The sequence below is a fragment of the Phodopus roborovskii genome, unplaced genomic scaffold, assembly GCF_943737965.1.
Source record: "Phodopus roborovskii unplaced genomic scaffold, PHOROB, whole genome shotgun sequence".
In the NCBI taxonomy this organism is placed as follows: Eukaryota; Metazoa; Chordata; class Mammalia; order Rodentia; family Cricetidae; genus Phodopus; species Phodopus roborovskii.
The window spans coordinates 4,993,919-5,014,075 of NW_026126549.1; the positions used below are offsets into that span (position 1 = coordinate 4,993,919).

General features: G+C 43.6%; 1 protein-coding gene across 11 annotated transcripts in view; it reads right to left on the bottom strand.

Moving 5' to 3' along the window:
* Ppp2r2b (protein phosphatase 2 regulatory subunit Bbeta) overlaps positions 1 to 20,157 on the bottom strand; it is a 382,601-nt gene that overhangs the window by 44,843 nt on the left and 317,601 nt on the right. For all 11 annotated transcript variants that reach the window (XM_051200854.1, XM_051200855.1, XM_051200859.1 and 8 more), the window contains one exon: positions 2,623 to 2,800. In XM_051200854.1, the coding sequence (XP_051056811.1) occupies positions 2,623 to 2,800 (178 nt within the window). The remainder of the gene's footprint in view (positions 1 to 2,622; positions 2,801 to 20,157) is intronic.

The window sequence follows — 20,157 nt, forward strand, 5'->3', positions numbered from 1 at the left end:
AAACCCATACTCCACAGAGATCCAACAGAACATGAAACCTCTTCCAAATCTACCTGGTTCTGAAAATGGGACATTGTATTCAGTTTCCAAAATGTGGGCTGTGGTTGATCCCTTTTCTATCTATGCACACAAAACAGGAAGCTTCTCTTACTAGAGATTTCTAAGCAAAACCCAACTGTAAAAGTTTGTACTCACCAAACTCCCAAGCAAACAGTTACTTCAATGAACCAGAAGATTGCATAATCCCAACAAAGCTATAGGTTCTATAACATGCAACGAACACATTGGATGGGGTGGGGTATATTTAGGGGTGGTATAGTGGGATTGTACTTGGGCAGATTTTTAAAAGTTGTTATCAAATTAGTATGTAATCATTACTTCTGCCACATAGCAAGGATGATTGTGAATATAAAGATCAATCCTAGACTGGCCAATTTATCTTGGGGGCAAAATGTTGGCAGTATGACTTTGTTTACAGTCTTAGGTAGTGCCTGGGGTTGTTTACCCCTGGCATATTAATGGAAGTTGTTGATATTTCACAAAGGCATACTACCTACTAAAATGTGTTTGACTATGGGAAAAATAGACAGTATTGCCCTTATCACAGATCTGAGCTAGCAGGCCTGATAAGAGAAACGCTTTTAAACTGATATTTTTTTCCTCCAGTTTTTTAGAGGATGATTTTACTGGCTTTCAAAAAATACTGGACTCAATCTTGAGACTTAGAATTCTTTTCTATTCTGCAAAACAAATCATTGTGTATAGAGGTTCAACTAAAGTAATAAATGTCTATTGAACAAAAAAAAAAAAAAAAAAAAAAAAAAAAAAAAGATACGTTCCCTAAGAACCTTCAGGGACTATAGGATGCCTCTGTGGTAGGGACTAACAAGCTGTATACCCATTGCACCAATGTCCTTTCCATGCCTGTGTGTGGCTGTTACTCTTTAGATAGCCTCACACCTCAAAAATACAGGGTCTCCCACTAGCTTATAACTTACCAATGTGCTCGGATGGCTGGAGAGTGACCCTACCTCTATCTCCTTACTGCTGGGATTACGACAAGGTACCATCACATCAGGGCTATTTTTCCAGAGTTCTGGGGATCAACCTCAGGTTCTCATGGTAACTGAGCAAGCAAGCACTTTACCAACTAACCCAATTCAAGTTCAGTTTCCAAGTTAGGTTGCACAGTGAAGTCTCTCCTATAGCTCCACTCTGACCACAGCCTATGATGTCCTCACTTGCTGTGTGCTGCGGTCAGGTTCAGAATGCTGCTGAATCCATCGGAATACAGCAATGGGTCATTCAGGGCCCCTGCTCTCATGAAATTGACATTCTTATGGGGGCAACTAAAAGTACACACACTAAAACATTTCAAATCCCAGTGAGCATGATGAAGACAGCAAGAATACAGCTGCCGGCAGCCACTTGGAAACTAGTGGGAGAGTCTTTGCAGAGGTGGTAGATCGATTGAGGCTGGCATCAAGAACTCTGGGGACACATTTCCAGACAGAGGGGGATTGCAGGTGCAAAAAAGAAGAAAAAGCTTAGCCAGGAATAGAAACATGGTTCACTGGCTGAAGCAGAGTGGGTGAGGTAAGAGCGACATGACAGGTGTCAGAGGGAGTCAGGGCCCAGATGGTGTAGAATCTTCTAGACCCTGGGAAACAACTTAGAATTTTTCAGCTCACTGGAAAGTTACTGGAGTGTTAAGTGCATAGCCAGGATGTCATGTAGGTCACATGGTAAGTGATATGTATACCCTGCCTGATGGAGAGGAATCAGGCAGCCACAGGGGAGGCAGACAACAGTGGCCCATGTCAGTGAGTGTTGGCAGCAGTGGGGATGGGGGCATCTCAGCTATCCAAGGTTCATTGTAGACAGCTCACTGATGGGTAGGGCTGGAAGAGCAGATGCTGGCAACTGAAGGGCAGAATCAAGGTTGACTTGGAGCAAGTACTCAACTTGCAAGGGCTGAGGCCATTAACTGAGTTGGGAACTAGAGCTAAGACTTATGGTTTAGGATGCACCAGATAGGCATACTCTAGACCTTCCTAATGCCGGGACCCTTTAATACAGTTCCTTATGTTGTGGTGACCCCCAACCATGAAATTATTTCCATTGCTACTTCACAACTGTAATTTTGGTAGTTATGAATGATAGTGTAAATATCTGTGTTTTCTGATGGTCTTTGGGGGTCATGAAATACAGCTGCAAAGATCAGCTTTCGTCACTAAATATACAGGATTGGTATAATGAGGTCAAGAACCGGCCTTACACACTCAGGAATCTTTTTTACTTTCCACAATTTTAGTTCTGTGGAAGGCAATAAATAATGCTTATAGTTTTTGTCTTGTTTGAGGTTCTGGGATTGAACCTAGGGTCTTGTAGACAAGTACTTATATATATATCCTCAGCCACATTAGGGTCATTACTCACTGATTTTAAGTTGCATTTCAGAGCCTAGCCTTGCTGCCCTGTCCACACTTGAAGATTTTCCTTCATAGATGCCAGGCATTTCCATTTTGACAGTTCTTTTCTTACCTCTTTCTCCCAAGCCCACTCCTACCTGGATACCCTTGAGACAGGCCAATGGGCTATTGGCTTGCAAGGAAAGGATACTAAAACTCTGATTGGTTATCTCAAAGTTCCACAGATTAATCCTCAGGTCATCAGCAGACATGTAGGTCTCGTAGTCGCTGTTGACAGAGATGGAGTTGATGTGGTATGTGTGCGCATTGGCAAACACTCTTCGTGGGGTGGCCTCCACCATCAGGTCCATGGGTCTCAGGACGGGCACCTGGGATATGAAAGGAACACAGTGTTCAGAATAGAAGCCTTTCCTGGTAGGAAATGGGTTGTGCTGTGTCCTTACCACCACACAGTAAGTCACAACCCTGAAGCCAAGAGTTAGGGGTGGGGGTTAGGGGTGGGGGTGGGGACAACATTACATCTTCATAAATTTGAAACTTTCCCCAGTCCCCTTCAGGGGACTTGTGGGGACGCAGTCTTGTAAGCTCTCACTCCTGGTCTGATTGCACAGTTTTAAACTTAAACACTTTTGTTTTTTGAAAATTTTATACATGAATGCTATGTTTCCATCATTCCCCCTTCACTTCCTATCAAATTCATGATATTATTGATACATACACACAAATATGCATGTATATGCACACACTTGCACACATACACCCATCCTAATAGGTCCATTTACTGTTGCTAATATGTACTTTTTTTTTTTTTTTTAATATTCAGGAAGGAGATTGAGGAAAAATCTTAGGAATGAATCATTTAGCTCTAACCTCAGTTCATCTTTCTTAGGTCCTTACATCATGCCCCTAGAGACGGGGGTCCCCTCCTAGTTTTACTCTTAACCTTTATGGACATGGTTAGGGAAGCATTCCACCATACAAGACTCTAGTGACCCCAAATGAGCCATGAGTATATGAGTGGTTGTTGCATCCTGGCTGGCCTGGGGACATCTTTGTTTACACACTTATTTTCCTTGCATACCGATTAGGTAGTGCCACATTCAAACTGATCCCTGTTTGGACAGTAAATCATATGGCCACTCTTCTGAATTATAAAAGGTGTCCAGTCATTTATTTCTGAATAACTGAGTAGAATGAATGTCAGCAGGCATTTTCTTCATGGCAGGCTGGGGTGTTAGGCCACTGAGAGAGAGTTTTCTCTAGGAAATGTGGACAGACACCAAAATAAGCTAAACTACACAACACAGGCACCGATCTTTAATAGAAACAAGGAGATAAAGAGCCACAAATATCTTTTCCTTCCTCACAAAGGCTCTCGTAGGAGCCCTGGCTGATGTGGCAGCAGGTGGTAGATTAAGACTAGCTTTTGGATCAACATCACCCTAGGTGGCAAGAAGAGGTAGCCCAAAGCAGGTTGGCTTCCTGAAAGGCAGTCACCTTCTAGAAGGCAGAGTTCTCTCAGCTCCACCTTAGAGTTGTTCAGAGGCTTTTCTCTCTCTCCCTCCTTCCTTCCCTCCCTCCCTCCTCTCTCTCTCTCCCCCTTTCCCTTCCCTTCCTCTCTTTCTCTCCCTCTCCCCCTCTTTCTCTCTGTGCAAATGAACAGTTCTGAGAAAAACATAAGGTCTACACAGATGAGATGCTGGGTGTCCCAGAAGTCAATTGTGGGGTCTTCTGTGTGCCAGGATAGAGGGAGGGAGGGGTTGATCTCTTGGGCCTCATATACCAGGCATGCATGTAAATCAGTTTTGCAAAACATGTTGGGGAGTAGGGGGCCTGTGCTCTGAGCATAAGTAACCACCATCTGATGGGCTGGGTTGTGCCCCATGCTGTGGTCAATAACTGGACCTGCTCTGTCCTCTTGCTTTTGAAGTTAGTGATGGGGTTTATTGAGTCAATCGCTATCCATCCCACCCGCTCTTTTAGCAACACCAACTGAGCATTGTACGAAGTGCCCAGGGCTCACCCAGTAAGCACAGCACCCCTGCCTCACCATCATATGGCTGCCATAGCTGGGGGTGTGTGAATGATTTTACATGACAATAGAGCAAGTGCCCCAAGGAGGAGGCATAGTGCATGGTGGGTCTTGAGATGATGCTTCCTGAGGATTGGGGTTAAAAGTGTGTGTGGGTGGTGGTGGTGACAGAACCCACTGTAAGAGTGAAGGTAACAGGGTAGATTTGGGGTGGGCTGCAAGAAGGGACTCTGCCTACATCAAGGTGGTGGGAAGAATGGGTGCATTTGTGATGACCCAGACATGACTGAGGTCAGATTTTGACCAGATCTTTCTGGAGGTGTAGTAGAGATGAGTTGGGCTGAGCTCCAACTTTTATGGGTAGTTGTGCATGAGTGAACAACAGCTAAGGCTAAGGGCTTGCATGAGCTGAGGCTTCACAATGGATACAACCAACATCCCCCCACCCCATGAACTTGGACCTGAAACAGTTACTGAAGCATCAGTGCCTGGCCAGGCACTCTTCACATGGAATCCCAGATAATTCTTCTACAACTGTAAAACAGGTACTGGCACAGAGTAGGATTACAAACAGGAAACAGAGAGAGGCCAAGTTACTGTTTCAAGGTGGCCCAGGTATGAGAAGGCACAGACAGGATTTGATCTCAGGACCCATCTGGCTGCAAACAGAGTTTTTTCCTCATCTCCACCAGGCAGAAACATTGTACAGGGTGGGAACTGATCAATGCTTTATAGGTGACCTGGATAAATAGACAGAAGGGTTTGTAGAAGAGAGACATTACTGATGCCACATCATGCTGTTGGAGTGAAGCTTCCATAGTCATCACAGATTTTCATAGTAAATGGACAGGGCATCTATGTTGTGTGTTTTCAGAAGCACCTGCCGCCCACACTTTTAGAGTTGGTCCTAAAGGCACTCGCCCTTGGAGCCTTTCAGAGGTGCCTGAGGGGACTGGGACCTGTCAGCCTTCCTTGAAATCCTTGACCTCTACCCTGGTCCTTCATGTGGGCATTGGGTCTTCAGATTGCTCCTGTGGCTGTGCTTGATGCAGAAGGGAGCGTGACAACAGGATAAAGAGGCATTACAAAGTGGTAGCTGCCAGCCCAGGGCTGCTGCCTAATGTGATGAGCCTGGTTGCTAATGCAGGCTGACACAATCCATGATGGGTTGTATAATGGGGAAGGGCTCAGAGCAGGTGTCTGGGGATGGAGTCCTCTGATGCTTTGTACAGATAGGGTCTGTGTGTATATCTGTGTGGGCATGCATGTGTGCATGTATATCTGTGTATGTGTGCATGGCTATGTCCCTGAATTATTCTTATGTTCATGTAAAAGCTTGTCCTCTTCCCATAACTACTTCATAAGGAAGGGCCAGATGGGCAGATTAGGCAGCCATGTTGGGACTGTGATTCCAGCATGGCCTGATTGTTCCTTCTGAGGCCATGCAGGGAGAAAAGTGGGGCATGATTTCAAGAATGGCAAGCACTATTTGGGCTTTCTTTGGAGAGTGCTGTTCTGGCAGCCTTCCTGTGCTATGAGCCAGCCATGGTGTTTAGAACTCCAGGTTTCAACTCCACCCCAGCCACCATCTCACCCAACCTCTCCAGAGCCAGCCTTGAAAGGGGCTCTGTTTGCCACCCTATAGGGGAGAATGCAGCCCCGTGTCATGAAGAGAGCAGGCTTAGCTTTTGGTGTTGGGAGAACAAGGTCTTTACAAGTAGCCCAGGATGGCCTTGAACCTGTGACCTGCCTGCTGGAATCATGAGCAAATGCCCAGTGAGGCCTGGCACCACTTAACTCAGCTGAAGCTTTTATCTGAGGCTTTCTGGCAGCTGCTGAGACTGCACCTAGGATAACCCAAGCTGGGATGCAGCAATGTCCTTTCTAGGCCAGCTTGTATCCCTCCTACTGTGCTCAGGTTCAGCATCTTCTGAGGTTGGTTGTGCATATGAGTATTCTCACACACGTGTCTATGTGACACTGGGAGGAAACAACATAATCCCATTATTTTTAAGGGCATCTGGCATCCTGTTATTATATTCATGATGGATGTCCCTGGGAATAAAAGGCAGCCTGAGTCTGATCTGTCAGAGAGCCTCTCTACTCAGTGCCTCTTTCCAGTGGCACCCTCTCAGACAGACCTTCTATGAACACCCCACCTTAAGTGACACCCCGTTATCTACTGCCTAAAAACTTTAAACATTTAAGTCAGTCATCGGTGAATTACCTTGTCTTCATAGTCCCTAAGCGACAGACAGGAAAGGTGAGGCACAGAATGGTTGAGTAATTAATCTAAAGTCACACAGTTAGCCCAAGGCAGAGCCAATATTCCTACACTCCTTGGCTCAGGATTCAGCCTGACTCTCTGTCCTCCTGGTTCTGTACCAGGCTGCATAGATACTTGAGGAAGGGGTGCCGAGCTGTACTGCAGTTCAGTGTGACCTTACCAGGAGCTGTCACCTAAGTGGCCTTGTGTCTCCTTGGGAGGTGGCGGCAGACCCAGAGAGGAGAGGATGTTGACCCAAGATAGACTAGAAGGGGGGCCATGGGGGAGTGTGTATGCTCCTGAGAGTTGGGCCAATAATTTTATTATTCACTCAACAAACACAATTAGATCTCTTCCCTGTATCGGGCATGTCTCGGCGTATATGTAGTCATGCTTGCTTTAGGTGGCATCTCTCTCTCTCTCTCTCTCTGTCTCTCTCTCTCTCATGCTATAAGACATGGCTTCTCCAGGAAGGCTTCTCTGAAGGGCACCATGTAGACAGATGCTAAAGTACATGGGGCAGGGGGACCCATAGATGTAAAACCAAGACTGAAGCATGTGCAAAGCACCAGAGAATGGTGAAGTTGGAGAGGATGTGATGAGCAGAGGAGAGCTGGAGAAGATGCCGTGGTCAGGTCAGGGTGAGGATACTCGGGAGGTTGGGAGGAGCAGCTCACTCACACTGCCCAGGAGCCTCTGTTCTCATTGTAATGAAACCTTGAACAATATGGACACTCGTCCAATTATCAAACCCACCTGGGGGATAGAGCCTGGCATGATGCACCCACTGTTAAAGACTAATTCAGTGTAACAAACCAAATCGAGTATGTACAAAGACTGTCAAATAAAATAAGCCACTAACAAATTAAATTACTCCCCATTTTTGGTGGGAAGAATGCCAGTCAGTCATTTTTCATTTAAAAAATTATGCATCTTAATTCCATTTTTAAACATGAAAAGGAGCATTATAAGGCCTCATGTGCTGTCTCTGATGAGGTTTATTTTGGGTGACTGTCTGTCCCTCCTGGTCCTTAGAGAACTGATAGAGTGAGCATCAAGCCTCATTCTGGTCAAAACCCTTGTTCCTTCTGTGGATTGGTGGGTGGGTTGGGGAAGCAGGAGGGACAGGTTGGCTCAGCTTATGATGACATATCAGAGCTGTTGTTTCCAGAATGAAGCTGCCAATCAACAGCACTCCGCCAAAACCCCCAAGGAATCCTATCCAAATAATATAATTTTTAGATTTCCCTGCTCACACCCTTCAACAGCCTCAATATGGCCCTAATTTCTTCTTTTACAGACTTTGCCATATAGATTGAAATAAGCCCCCAGAACAAAACCCCTTTGGACCAAGTCGGGCTTTGTACTTGAGGATATTAAATAACAGAATTATATCCTTTCATTTGACAGATACTTATTAAGTGCCAATCACTGCACTAGGTGATGCGTGTACAGAGCGAACAAAATAGATTTTACCATGGGACTGAAAGTGCAATAGGAAGAAAGACATTCACGTCTCAGGCAAGTGTATTGTTACAGACTGTCACTCACTCCACACTGACTTTTCATGAGAGAAGGAGAAAAAAAATTAAGGTTCCCAATTTAGATTGGGGGATCATATTAACTGTTTGGAAAGAAGTAAAGACTCACTTTCTCCAAAGCAACTCAGTTCTTAAGTCAGCTGCTCTTTACAGGGACAACTTAGCCATTAGGTGATGTCTGGAGATAGCTCTGGAGTAGCTGAGTAGATATTCTTGGCATCAGTGTGCAGAAGCCAGGGAGGTTGCTAATGCTGCACAGTGTACACAAGATCACGACAAAGAATTACCCAGGCTAAAATGACAATGGCTTTGAGATGGAGAAGCTGAGCTCTTAAGAGAGCCCTTCCAAGATACAAAGTAAGCTGAGCAGACAGAGGAAAGCCTGTGTCAGCTGACAAGAGGCTGCAGAAGGCTCAGCTCATGGCTGGGGATGGGAATCAATGGGGTCCACGTGCTCTATGTGTACAAAGTCCTGGTATCAATTTCCATACATAGGCATAACACACACACACACACACACACACACACACACACACACACACACACACCTATCTATCCATTCATATTTATCCACTAATATCTATCTATCTATCTATCCATCCATCATCTATCCTTCTATATTCTATTTATCTATCTATCCATCCATCTTTATCTTTATATTTCTTAGAGATTTAACTCTTATTGGCAGAGTATGGATCACACCCACCCCACCTGGTTAAACATGCACATGGTCACACGCACATGCACACACATACGATTGAAACTCAGGGTATCAAAGATGATTTTCATGACAGAATAACAATTTCGCATTCTCAGTGTTTGACTTCCAGCCTGTATATGGAGAAGAGAGAAGAAACACCTCTCCCTCAGAAGATAAACCTGCCATCTAATTACCACTTGGTGCAGAAGCCCCGGTTGCTGCCAGTTCTGTGCTATTTTTCTCCAGACATTTCCATGTTCTGCCAGCATCACTGCCTCCTCTGTTATTTCCCTCAGTGTTACACATTGTGTAATCTCACACGAAGGAGGAAACATCCCGAAATGCTACAGATCAAGGCAAATCCAATTAACACATAGCTGGGAAGGGGTGGGTAGGGAGAGTCAGTGGCTTCGTTTTGGGTGAGTTTGGTAAGGACTAGTCACAGAAACTATCTTTGCCTCTCACATGCTATTGGTGAGAGTGTTTATAAAATTTGGTGATGTTTGCTATTAGGATAAATGTTCAATGAAGATTTGGTGGCTGCAGATACTAGACCTTGACCAGTATATATCATAGTCTGTTATTTATGATTATAGAATATGCAGAATCAATGATATGAATACAAATTCCATACTGACTTGACAAATCCTGCCAGTGAAGTTACTCTAGGAAGTTGTTTACACAAACAAGGCCTACTTGCATACAAAGATACCTTGCCAACACCTTGAAAACAGGGCCTTTCATTAGATGTGTTATAGAGCCCTTTGTGGCAGAGGTGTGTCAGTTCTGCTTCCCACCTGCAGGTGGCAGAAGTGATCACTGGTTCCTGTCCCACAGGAATGGGTAAACTTTAATGACCTTTCAAGGCTGAATGATCTGATACCTGTTTTCTGATGGTCTTAGGCTACCCCTGTGAAAGGATGGTTCAACCACCAAATGGGTTGCAACCTACAGGTTGAGAACCACTGGGTTACAACCACTGCAACAAAAAAAGTCAGAAGTAGATACTAAAAGAAAAATAATACAACCTTTAACTTAGAAAGTCCTTCTTGAATGGAAACTGTTACTCAGAACCTGACCAAAAATGTTGGAGAATATTAGTTTCCACCATTAGTTATGATTATATCCTATCAAAACCTAGACTCTTTTGGAGGAGAGGCTGAAGAAGTTACAGTGTACTTAGATGCTGAATTCTCTTGGAGGGCTCTCTATATAGCTAGGTGGTGTAGACAGTATGAGAATTGTATTCCTCTACTGCTGTTATGACAGCATATGAAGAGTAGAAGCACAGGGAAGACATAAAAACACGCACTTCACAAGCAGTAGCATTCTAACCTTGGGAAGAACCACTATAGGCTATAAATGCATTTTTCTTTTGTAATATTGCAATATAAAATAAAAGGAAGGGCTAAAAAAGAATACAAAGTCAGGGCTAGGGAAGTGGGGGTAGATCTGGAAGTCAAGGGGAGGACTTAGGATAAATATGACATAAAAGCATTTTGAAACAGGAATAATGCAAACTGACTTTTCTACACTTGTTTTTTTTCCTTTTGGCTACACTTAGCTTATTTCTCAGACATATAAAGTAATAAAAAGCAGCTTACAATGTAAGTACTATTCCCTTGGTGAGCTTATTAAATTAGGAACCATTTAAGTGTTTCAGTTTATTTGGTTACCTTATCCATCAAACTTTCACATTACATTTAAAAAGAAGAAAAATCATCATATCTAATACCTCACCAGGATAAAATTCTTAGTTTTCTTCATTCTGGTCTATAAGCCTAGTCATGGGAGGCTGAGCAATCAGTGGTTACCCAAGGGCCTGATCAACAAAGTAATACTGCATCGTAAAGATGGCCAAGCAGAAAAAAGTTCCTGGTACCTTGGCCGAGGATTGTATTTGATCTCTAAGATCTACATGGTGGAATGGATGGAGAGAAAGGATTCCTCAAAGTTGTTCCACATGGGTATTTGTAAGCATGTGTGCATACATATGCAAAAACAAACAAACAGACAAATAAAATGACAATCAATGCTTTCTTCATCGCACAATTGCCTCTTCCTGGGGAAAGCCAAGCCCTGTCATGAGTACACCATCTCTATTCCTGTGAGATAAGAGCTGCTTCTATCCTGTCAGCACCATCAGCACAGTGTGGGGGTGGGGTGGCCAGGGACAGCAAGGGGAGGGATGCCATAGCCAACAGAAGACTGGAAGGGCCAGATATTCCCATAAGCCTTTGGTGCCCTTGGACTCTATACATTGTTTTCTGTGATCTCTCCTCCTCTCTCTTCCCAGCTCTTTCTCAGCCTCATGATTTCCACTGTTACAGTTAGTAGGGCATTCTTCATTCTGTGCAGGCTCTCCATCCCACTGACAGTAAGTTGCAGCTGTGAGAGTCCTAAGAAAACAGATCTCCAGGTTCCTGCCTCAACACAGCACCATTCCCTGGGTCACCTCTCACTAATGCTCCTTTGCTCAAGGATGGCAAAACCCAATTGGTCACTGTTTCTTAGGCAGAAATTGTGTTTGTTTGTTATTTATAACTACCTTTAATCTTCAAGCAATGAGCCCATTTATCATAAATTTTTTTTCATCTTAGAAGTTCAATGAACAATTTTCATTTAAATGATTCTGTCTGTCTGTCTATGTGGTTCTTCTGGGGGCTTGAACTCAGGGCCTTGAACATCCTAGGCAAGTGCTTTACCATTGAGTCACACCCTAAGCCCTGTAATATTCCTTTAAAAATTAGAATATATACCATATTAAGTAGGTAAAATGTACAAAAACAAAACAAAGGTTCATCCTGGATGGAATAAGTTAGGTAATTACAATCTTTTGGAGAAATGCACAGTCTTACTGGCAACTAAGACCCTGAAATTTTCCACAGTGGCCCTGTTTCTGCATCCTACTCTTGAGCAGCTGATTCTTCTCTCCACACTCAGCAACATCAGGCCTTGTCCTATGGTGTCCTGCATCTATTCCCTTCAAGGTTTCCTGGTCACCATCCATGCCCTGACTCATCCCTAACTCTTCTTTGCCCTGTGATTTGGGGAAAGGTGAGTTATAGGGAAGGGTGGTAGGTTGGAGGCCATTGCCTAGCTTGACTCTAGGCCTTGAAACAATGGGAGATGTCATTTTGTAAATAGGTTTCTGTTATTGGTTAATGAATAAAGCACTGTTGGCCAATAGGAAAGCAAGATAGGCGGGAGTAGGAGACTAGGAGGAAAGAGGAAGGAGTAAGGAGGAGATCCAAGATGGAGAACTACAGCGTAGAACACCAGCCCCTCTCTCTGGTAAGATAAAGCCTCGTGGAAGTACTTAGATTAATAGAAATGGGTTAAGAATTAAGACAGAGCCAGCCAATAAAACACTAGTAATTGGCCAACAGAATTATGTCTAATACAGCGTCTCTGTGTGTTATTTGGGGCTGGTGTAATGGTGGGACCAGACCGACAGGGAAAAACCTACTCATAACAGTAGGTATTTTTTTTTTTTTCTCAGCATGAATTATTTACCCCAGAGTCAAAGACAACAGCCACTGACAAAACAGAAAGTTCAGAGGTTTAAAGACAGGAAGATTGGAAAGAAGAGAAAACAGACTAGACAGAGGGAACAGGGGACAAACATGGGGTTGTTACACTTCCTGCATTTGACCACAAAATGCCTGCACCTGACTTCTACCCAGTTTACATTCTGTTGATGAGTCACATGGCCTGTAACCCAGGAATAATAGTTATTCACTGAGTTTCATTCACATGCATTTAGCATGTGGCTCCCACCAATCATGATTACATACAAGAAAGAGGGAGACAAATCCATGCATTGATAACCCCAGCCATTCTGTCCCCAGTAGTCAGAGGGCCCCCAAAGGTGCATGCAACTGCCCTGTGTAGACAGATAGGTGGCCTCATGGCTCAGCATTTTAGAATGTCAAATGAGGTACTGAGGGTCACTGATGTGTCTTTCTTGTAATGCCCCCTTCCCCTGCTGCTTTATACCACACACTGTCTGTACATCATCTACACATTAATTATGTTATGCAGTTTGCAAAAGCTGTAAGCACTGTCTGGGGAAGTATGGACTTTTTAAAAGAGGTTTTTTTTTTTTTTAAATGAATTCTGACCTTTTTTCTGGGATGACTTTGGAACTTAGTCACTCTAAAACTGCCTCTTTACCACCCCATCTTCCTGCTTCCCATAAGCTCAGCACATGCTGCCAATTGTAAACTGCATGGAAATCTTGAGAAGCTCAGTGGGGTTAGGTCATTTAGTTAACACCATAGGTGGGATATGGAAGTCTCTTAAAGTACAAAGAGGAGTTAAGGGTACTCAGATATTTAAAAATGAGGCAAACACGAGAGGGAAGGCTGGTTTGCAACTTCCCATGACAGTAATCTCAGTGTCACCAGTATTATCAAATAGATTGATCTATGGATAGATCCCAAAACTTGCAACAGTTTTATGTTCATCCAGGCGTGATTTGACAAAGGCATCATTATAAGCAGGAAGAGAGACAGAGGGAGAGGGAGAGGGAGAGAATACTCAGCATAGATGAGCTCATGCTAGCATCTAAGTCCTACAGTGGCAGGGCCTCTTATTCACATGGTCTCTTCAGCCCTCAGGGAATTACACATAGTTACTTCTCAGCACATTTTTGTTGAATGATTGCTAGAAAACCTTGCTAAAGATAAAACTCACTATTGCATTCAACTTGCAAATAACACATTACCTACCTCATAGCCATTCGAACAAGTGCTTGTCCAGACAAAAGACATTGAAAATAAAGGAAATGGAAGATTTTTCTCATTCTTCTAGTACAGTTTTTCATCAGGATCATTTGAGAGAAACACTGACTGCTGAGACCAGCAGTCTGAGACTCTAGCTCAGTTGGTATGGGGTAATGCATACTCATTTTTAAAAGTGCCCCAAAACCTCAAAAAACAGCTACATAGTACTCAATAAACCTCAGATACTTGTTAGTCCCCTTTAGATACTTAAAATTTATGTTTTACCTGTGCTGTGATTTAATGTTTACTTAAAATGGATCTACTTTTTAGAAAACTACATTTATTTTGATTGGGAATTTCACATCACTTTAATACATTGAAAAAAAGCAGTTTCATGTAAATTACCAAAATTATAAAAACATATTGAAAAAAGTTTGAGTTTAAATTCTAGTTGTTTCAGTCATCTGGGAAGGATCTAGAGTTTAAAGTTAGCTATGAATTAAAAAAAAAAAGATCGTAAGTGTTATGAGATAGGTTAGAACTATTGTTGCAAAAGCTAGGCTTCAGGCTTGGTGCAACCAAAAAGATAAAAAGGAAATGGGAAAACTAAGTTGCATTTATTTATTTATTTATTTATTTTTTTATTATGATGCTACCTTAGACTGCGCCTTACACTAACATAAACATAGACTTTAAAAAACTTGGTGACATGGGAAAGTGACCTCCATACTACCTAGAACAATAGCTTATAAAGGTGGCTTCAATTATTGATAGAAAATCTAGTTTCCCTATGATTTTAGCACTTGGGAGGTTACACAGTGAGTTCCAGGACACAAGTTATGACCCTGTCTCAGAAAAAAAGGCAACTTTTCATCAAGCACAATAATGGATCTCTATTAGATTGTTCATTGCTAACTCACGAATGTTTTCATAAGTGAGAACTGAATAGCTGGTTTGACAAGTTTCACCTCCACAGTGGGGATATATGGCTGGGCACAGAGGGTTCCTCTCTCTTTCACATGTGGCTGAGGCCTTCAGATCCAGTGAAGTGTGAGCTGTGTCTTGAACACATGCTTCCTGTATCCCTAATGGCTTCTAACCCCAAGGGTTTGCCATGTGTGACATCATGAAGCAAGTTCTTCCACACACCTGATCAGACTGGTGCTCTCGGTGAGCTTAGCTTCATTACCAGGATAAGGATGAAGGTGGCTCTCTGCTGGGAGGTCTCATCTTCCCCAGTGAGCACTCATGGTACCCTCTATAGACATGGCAGAAGCTGTACTACTAGTTCTGCGACCTCAAAGCCCACAAGTGTCCCTGTTGAACAAGACAAGGAGATGAGATTCTCCTTAGCTTTTAGATGGTGAAAGGGACACTCTGCAAGGAACAAATGGTGGGTTGAGAACTAAGATGATACACAGAGAGAGGAAAAAAGACATAGCTGGAAATCAAGAAGAAAAAATAATGAACTCCTTTTCCCATCTGAAATTTCGGAGGATGTAAGTGGCAAAGGAGGAAGCTTGGCAGTGGGTGATTTATTGATCAACATCTTAAGTGTGCGCACAAAAGAAAGGCACATGGATGGAAAATTATTTGTGTGAGTGTGCAGGATGGGAGCCATCCAAAGAAGCAGGGGAAGATGTGAATCTTCTGGAAGAGAGAAGGAAGATGTAAGGTTCTTCCAGGCCTCTGAAAGCAAAGCATTGACTTTGAGGTTGAAGAGACCTCAAAGTACACAGCAGGCTTAGGCTCTGACAGACGGTCAGACAGATAGAGACTGCTAAAGCACAGACTTAAGCTAAGCCTTAAGTAGAGTCATAGACATCTTAGATGTCCTACGAGCACGCAAGGCGGTTCTGCAGGCTAGAGTCTGAATCAACCCCAAAGCTTCTCAGGCATGCTGCTAGCGATAGCAGATGCTGTGGAAGGGGCAGGAAGCTGTGTCCCGGTGCAAAGCTTTATCATCACAAGAGACTCGAGCAGAAATAGTCAAAGAAGGGCAGCTGGAGAGAAAGGAAACCAGTAAGGTGTTACATATAAACTCTGAAGGTGGCAGGCAAACACCCTTCTCAGTGCGCATGCTTGCAGAGAACACGGCAAATTTTGACGTTCTCTCTGGAGCCTGACTCAACATGCTCCCCAACTGCTTATTTTTTTCCTTCGCAAGAGCTGCTAGTTTAAAATGGCATTCTATTCTAGGTCTATTTATAGGTGAGCAGGATTTTTTTTGTCTTAAATTATAGAAAGTAAGTTAAACCTAGATCTTGAGTTATGACACCAAATATAGTGAGACATTTTAATTTTCTAAGGTTGCAGATTTAGGCGAGCTAAGTTTACAGTGTGTTTGGAATTTTAATCTCTTAACATACATGCCACTTCCACTGCTCATAATTTTTTCCTTCTTCCCCAGAAGGAACTAATGCCAGCTCTTCTGTCTGTGCTGTGATGTCTTTCCATTTGATAATTAGTAGAAATTACATGTAGGTACAGTCTTGTCAAGCATAAATGCAGGGAAATCTAATTCTCTACGGTACTCTACCTTAGTGCTAATACAGATGGGAGCATTCCAAGAAAAGCTGTCTGATTAAGAGGGGGTAAATCTAGAAGACACTTCAAGTGTACAATATTGTAGTTATTTGAGTTTTCAAAAGTTTTAATCACTTCTCTTCCCCTCCCATCCCGTGTGTGTGAGAGAGCATGCGTGTGTGTATATGTGTATGTTTTTGTGTGTATGCATGCACACACACACTTGTGTATGTCAGACCAGAGGTTGACATTGGGTGTCTTTCTCAATCACTCTTCATTTAAATATTTTAAGACAGGGCCTCTCACTGAACCTGGCATTCACCAGTTGGCTAAACTGGCCCACCAGGGAGCTAGGGATGAGCTATCTCTACTCAACTGCCACATCTGTGCTAGGTTACAGTGGCTTCATAGCACAACAGACCCTCATCACCACATCCGGCTTTCACATGGGAGCTGGTGATCCAAACTCTGGCCCTTGTGTTTGCAGAGTGGGAACTTTACGGAGTAAGCCACCTTTCCAGCCTGAGCTTGAGAATTTAGAAGGGGTTAATAAACTTCTAGGAGGGAAATATGCTTATCTTTTCTGAGAGCCATTTCTGTCTTGTTTTTACTTAAGGAAAGATAGCCTCCTACTCAGAGGTTTTCAAATTTCAGTTCGCTTACTTGTATTTTTACTGTGCCCACAAAATAAAGACATAGAGCATAACACTTGACAGTGGATCCTATGACCTCAGGCAGAGAGTTCTGTATTTGGATGACTGACAGATGGAAGCAGAGGCAGAGAATTTAAAGGAAGATTTGCAGCCAGAGTCCGGAGGGGCTCTTAACAGCTTCCTAGGTTCCTGTTCCTGCCCCCACCCCAGGGCCCCTCATGGAGACATGGAGATGGCGCTGCTGCTCTTCTTGCCTGAAGAAGTCACTCCCTAGCATAGCTCTCCTGGCTTAGAGAGAACTCGAAGTTTCTCCCCAAACTGAGCATTATGGAGTGGGGACCCACTCACCTCAACGTCCTGCAGAGACTTGGGTGGGTTTATTTTCTATTGCCACCTTATCCATATTTATGAGAACTGACTGTGGGATGCTCAATTCTAGTTGACACACCCACAACTCAACTCCTGTACCCAAGGCTCAGGAAGCATGAGGAAGAGGGGGTGCGAAGCTTGTCAGAGCTAGAGATTTCCCTCTGTTTTAAAGCACGAACTTCCTCCCTCCAGTTTTGTCTGTTCTGTCCCCAAAGCCCCAGAAATGGCACAAAACTTAGTGTTTCTCAGTGTTTGTGCACAAACAAGAGGCTACTGAATGCTAGCCCTTCTCTAATTAAAATCTTCTATGCTGTCACATTTTGCAAGCAATGTGGTATTTGATACAGAGTGTCTAACCAAGTTGAGTTTTCTTTTTAACATTTTTATTATTTATGTGTGTGTGTGTGTGTGTGTGTGTGTGTGTGTGTGTGTGTGTGTGTGCTTGCTTGAATTTATGTGCACCACAAACATGAATTCAAGGACCAGATCCCCTGGAACTGGAGGTAGAGGGGATTGTGAGTTATCTGTGTTCTAGGAACCAAACCCAGGTCCTCTGCAAGAACACCAAGTGCTGTTAACCACTGAGCCATCACCCCAGGCCTAAATTTAAGTTTTAAAATCTTAGCTAGGCAGTGTTGGTGCACGCCTTTAATCCCAGCATTTGGAAGGTAGAGACAGGAGGATTTCTGTGAGTTTGAGGCTAGCCTAGTTTACGGAGCAAGTTCTAGGACAGCCAAAGCTACACAGAGAAATCCTGTCTTGAAAAACCAAACCAAACCAAACTAAAACCAAACAAAAATGTGCTAAATATCATGACTTGCTGTCCTTAAGATTTTTACTTTCTAATTTTTATGTTGTTAGTATGAATCTGGAAATATCCTGATGTCCTAGACTGTAGGGCAGGATGACAATGGTAGCTCAGAGATTTATTCCTTTGAATGGAAGAAAAATGTCAAGAATAATGATTATTAGGTTGATTATATAAGGTGAAAATTCAGGTTTAAACATACAGCAGGTGCCATACCCACAATGCTACCCCTTGGAGTCTGAGAAAGCTCCTATGGGTTCTATGTTATATTAGTAATAAAAGATGCTGGCAAATGCTGGGAAACACATTGTACCTTCCAGAAACCAGTGGGTATTTATCCCTTTCATTTGTCTGTCTATCCCTTTCATTTGTCTGGGTGTGGGGCTCTGACTTTTTTTTTTTTTTTTTTTTTTTTGCATGGATAGCAGAGCTAACCCTTCTTTTAAGCTATGTAGATGCTTTTCCTAGGGTGTTGTACTCCCAACCAAGCCTAGTCATTCCTTTGTCTCTCCAGCCTCACTCCTTCCTGCATGGAGGATGGAGCTAATGATTTATATATCCTAAGCAGTTCTGACAGGTGCACTCCATCTTGACTTCCTCCATCCCCAGGACTAATCAGAAGCTTACCTTTTCCTTTGTGTAACAGGGAGCTGTCAGGTTCTATGACCCTCTGAACAATTCAATCATTCATAGAAGGACTCACCTTTGGCGAGGATACCTTGGCATTGGAGAGGCGAATGAGGGCTGTGCCCTGACAGGTATCAAAATAGTGGCATTCAGGGGCTAGAGGACAACATGGCCTAATTGACAAATGCCACCTGCTTCCTGAATTTAAAGTCTCTGTCACCACCAGGAGCTACTTGCTAATGCAGCTCCTCTAGCTTGGTATGCCTCCTGTCTTGGGTAGAGAGAATTTAGCTATTCAAGCAAAGAAGGGCTGTTCCAAAAAAAAAAAAAAAAAAAAATCAACCCACCAATCAACTCACTCCTTACCACAGCTCATGGTCCCCAGTGTGGTCTTGCTGGCACCACAATCCCCTTGCACATGCCTGGAGTCACTTTAACCCTCCTCCTACCCACACTGTGCTACGCTGACTCCCACATGTGGCCTTCTGCTCCTCTCTTGCTTTGATTGCTCTTCCCAACCTCCTAACCTGTCTACTGCTACAGCTCAAGGATTGTTGTTTAGAAAACTATTCTGTGCTCTCCCTGAATGGATCAAATTCTCCATCATTCTTTCTCTACCACGCCATGCACCTCTCCTCTGTATCTCCTGCTACAGTGATGGCTTTAACTGAAAGTGGTTTATTCCCTTTTCACCAAGAGACTACAAGTTAGAGGGCAGGGGATATGCCTTATGTGGGTGTTGCTGCAGCTCTGGGTTACAAGGAACCGAGCTCATTGTAGGTATTCAGTAAGTGCTTTCAGAATTAATGAGAAGCGAATAAGCAAGAAACCTGGATGGCCTGTGTTCCTAACTGATTTGGGTTGGTGTCACTGTCCTCTGTGGGTTTGTCTGTACTAAGGACCTTCCCATGGGAAGTGATGATGGTAACCATGCCTGAAACGGTTTCATCACTTTCACTTCTAAGTCTAGCCTCCTGAGATAACCTTAACCTCGTGTGTGCATACTTGGGTCTTAAACAGACATTCTCTTTACTTGATTGGAGGTTTCAGAACTCTAAATTCCTGAAACTAAGAGAATGGTGTCACAGACCAGAGAAAAGTGAGACGGAACAGAACTCAGTGCCTCTCCTCTTCCTTTTCCTCCTCTCCTCTCTCCTCCCTTCTCCTCCCCTCCCCTCTCCTTTCCTCCCCTCTCCTCTTCCTTTTCCTCCTTTCTCCTCTCCTTTCCTCTCCTCTCCCCTCTCCTCTCCTCCCCTCTCCTCTTCTCTCCTCTTCCTTTTCCTCTCCTCTCCTCCCCTCTCCTCTCCTCCCCTCCCTCTCCTCCCCTCCCCTCTCCTCTCCTCCCCTCCCCTCCTCTCCTCTCCCTTCAAATCACCCCCCCGCCCCTCCTCTTTCCCCCCTCCTTTCCTTTCTCTATTTTCTTCTCCTTAGACAGGACCTCATGTAGTTCAGGCTGAATCTGAAGTTGATATATAG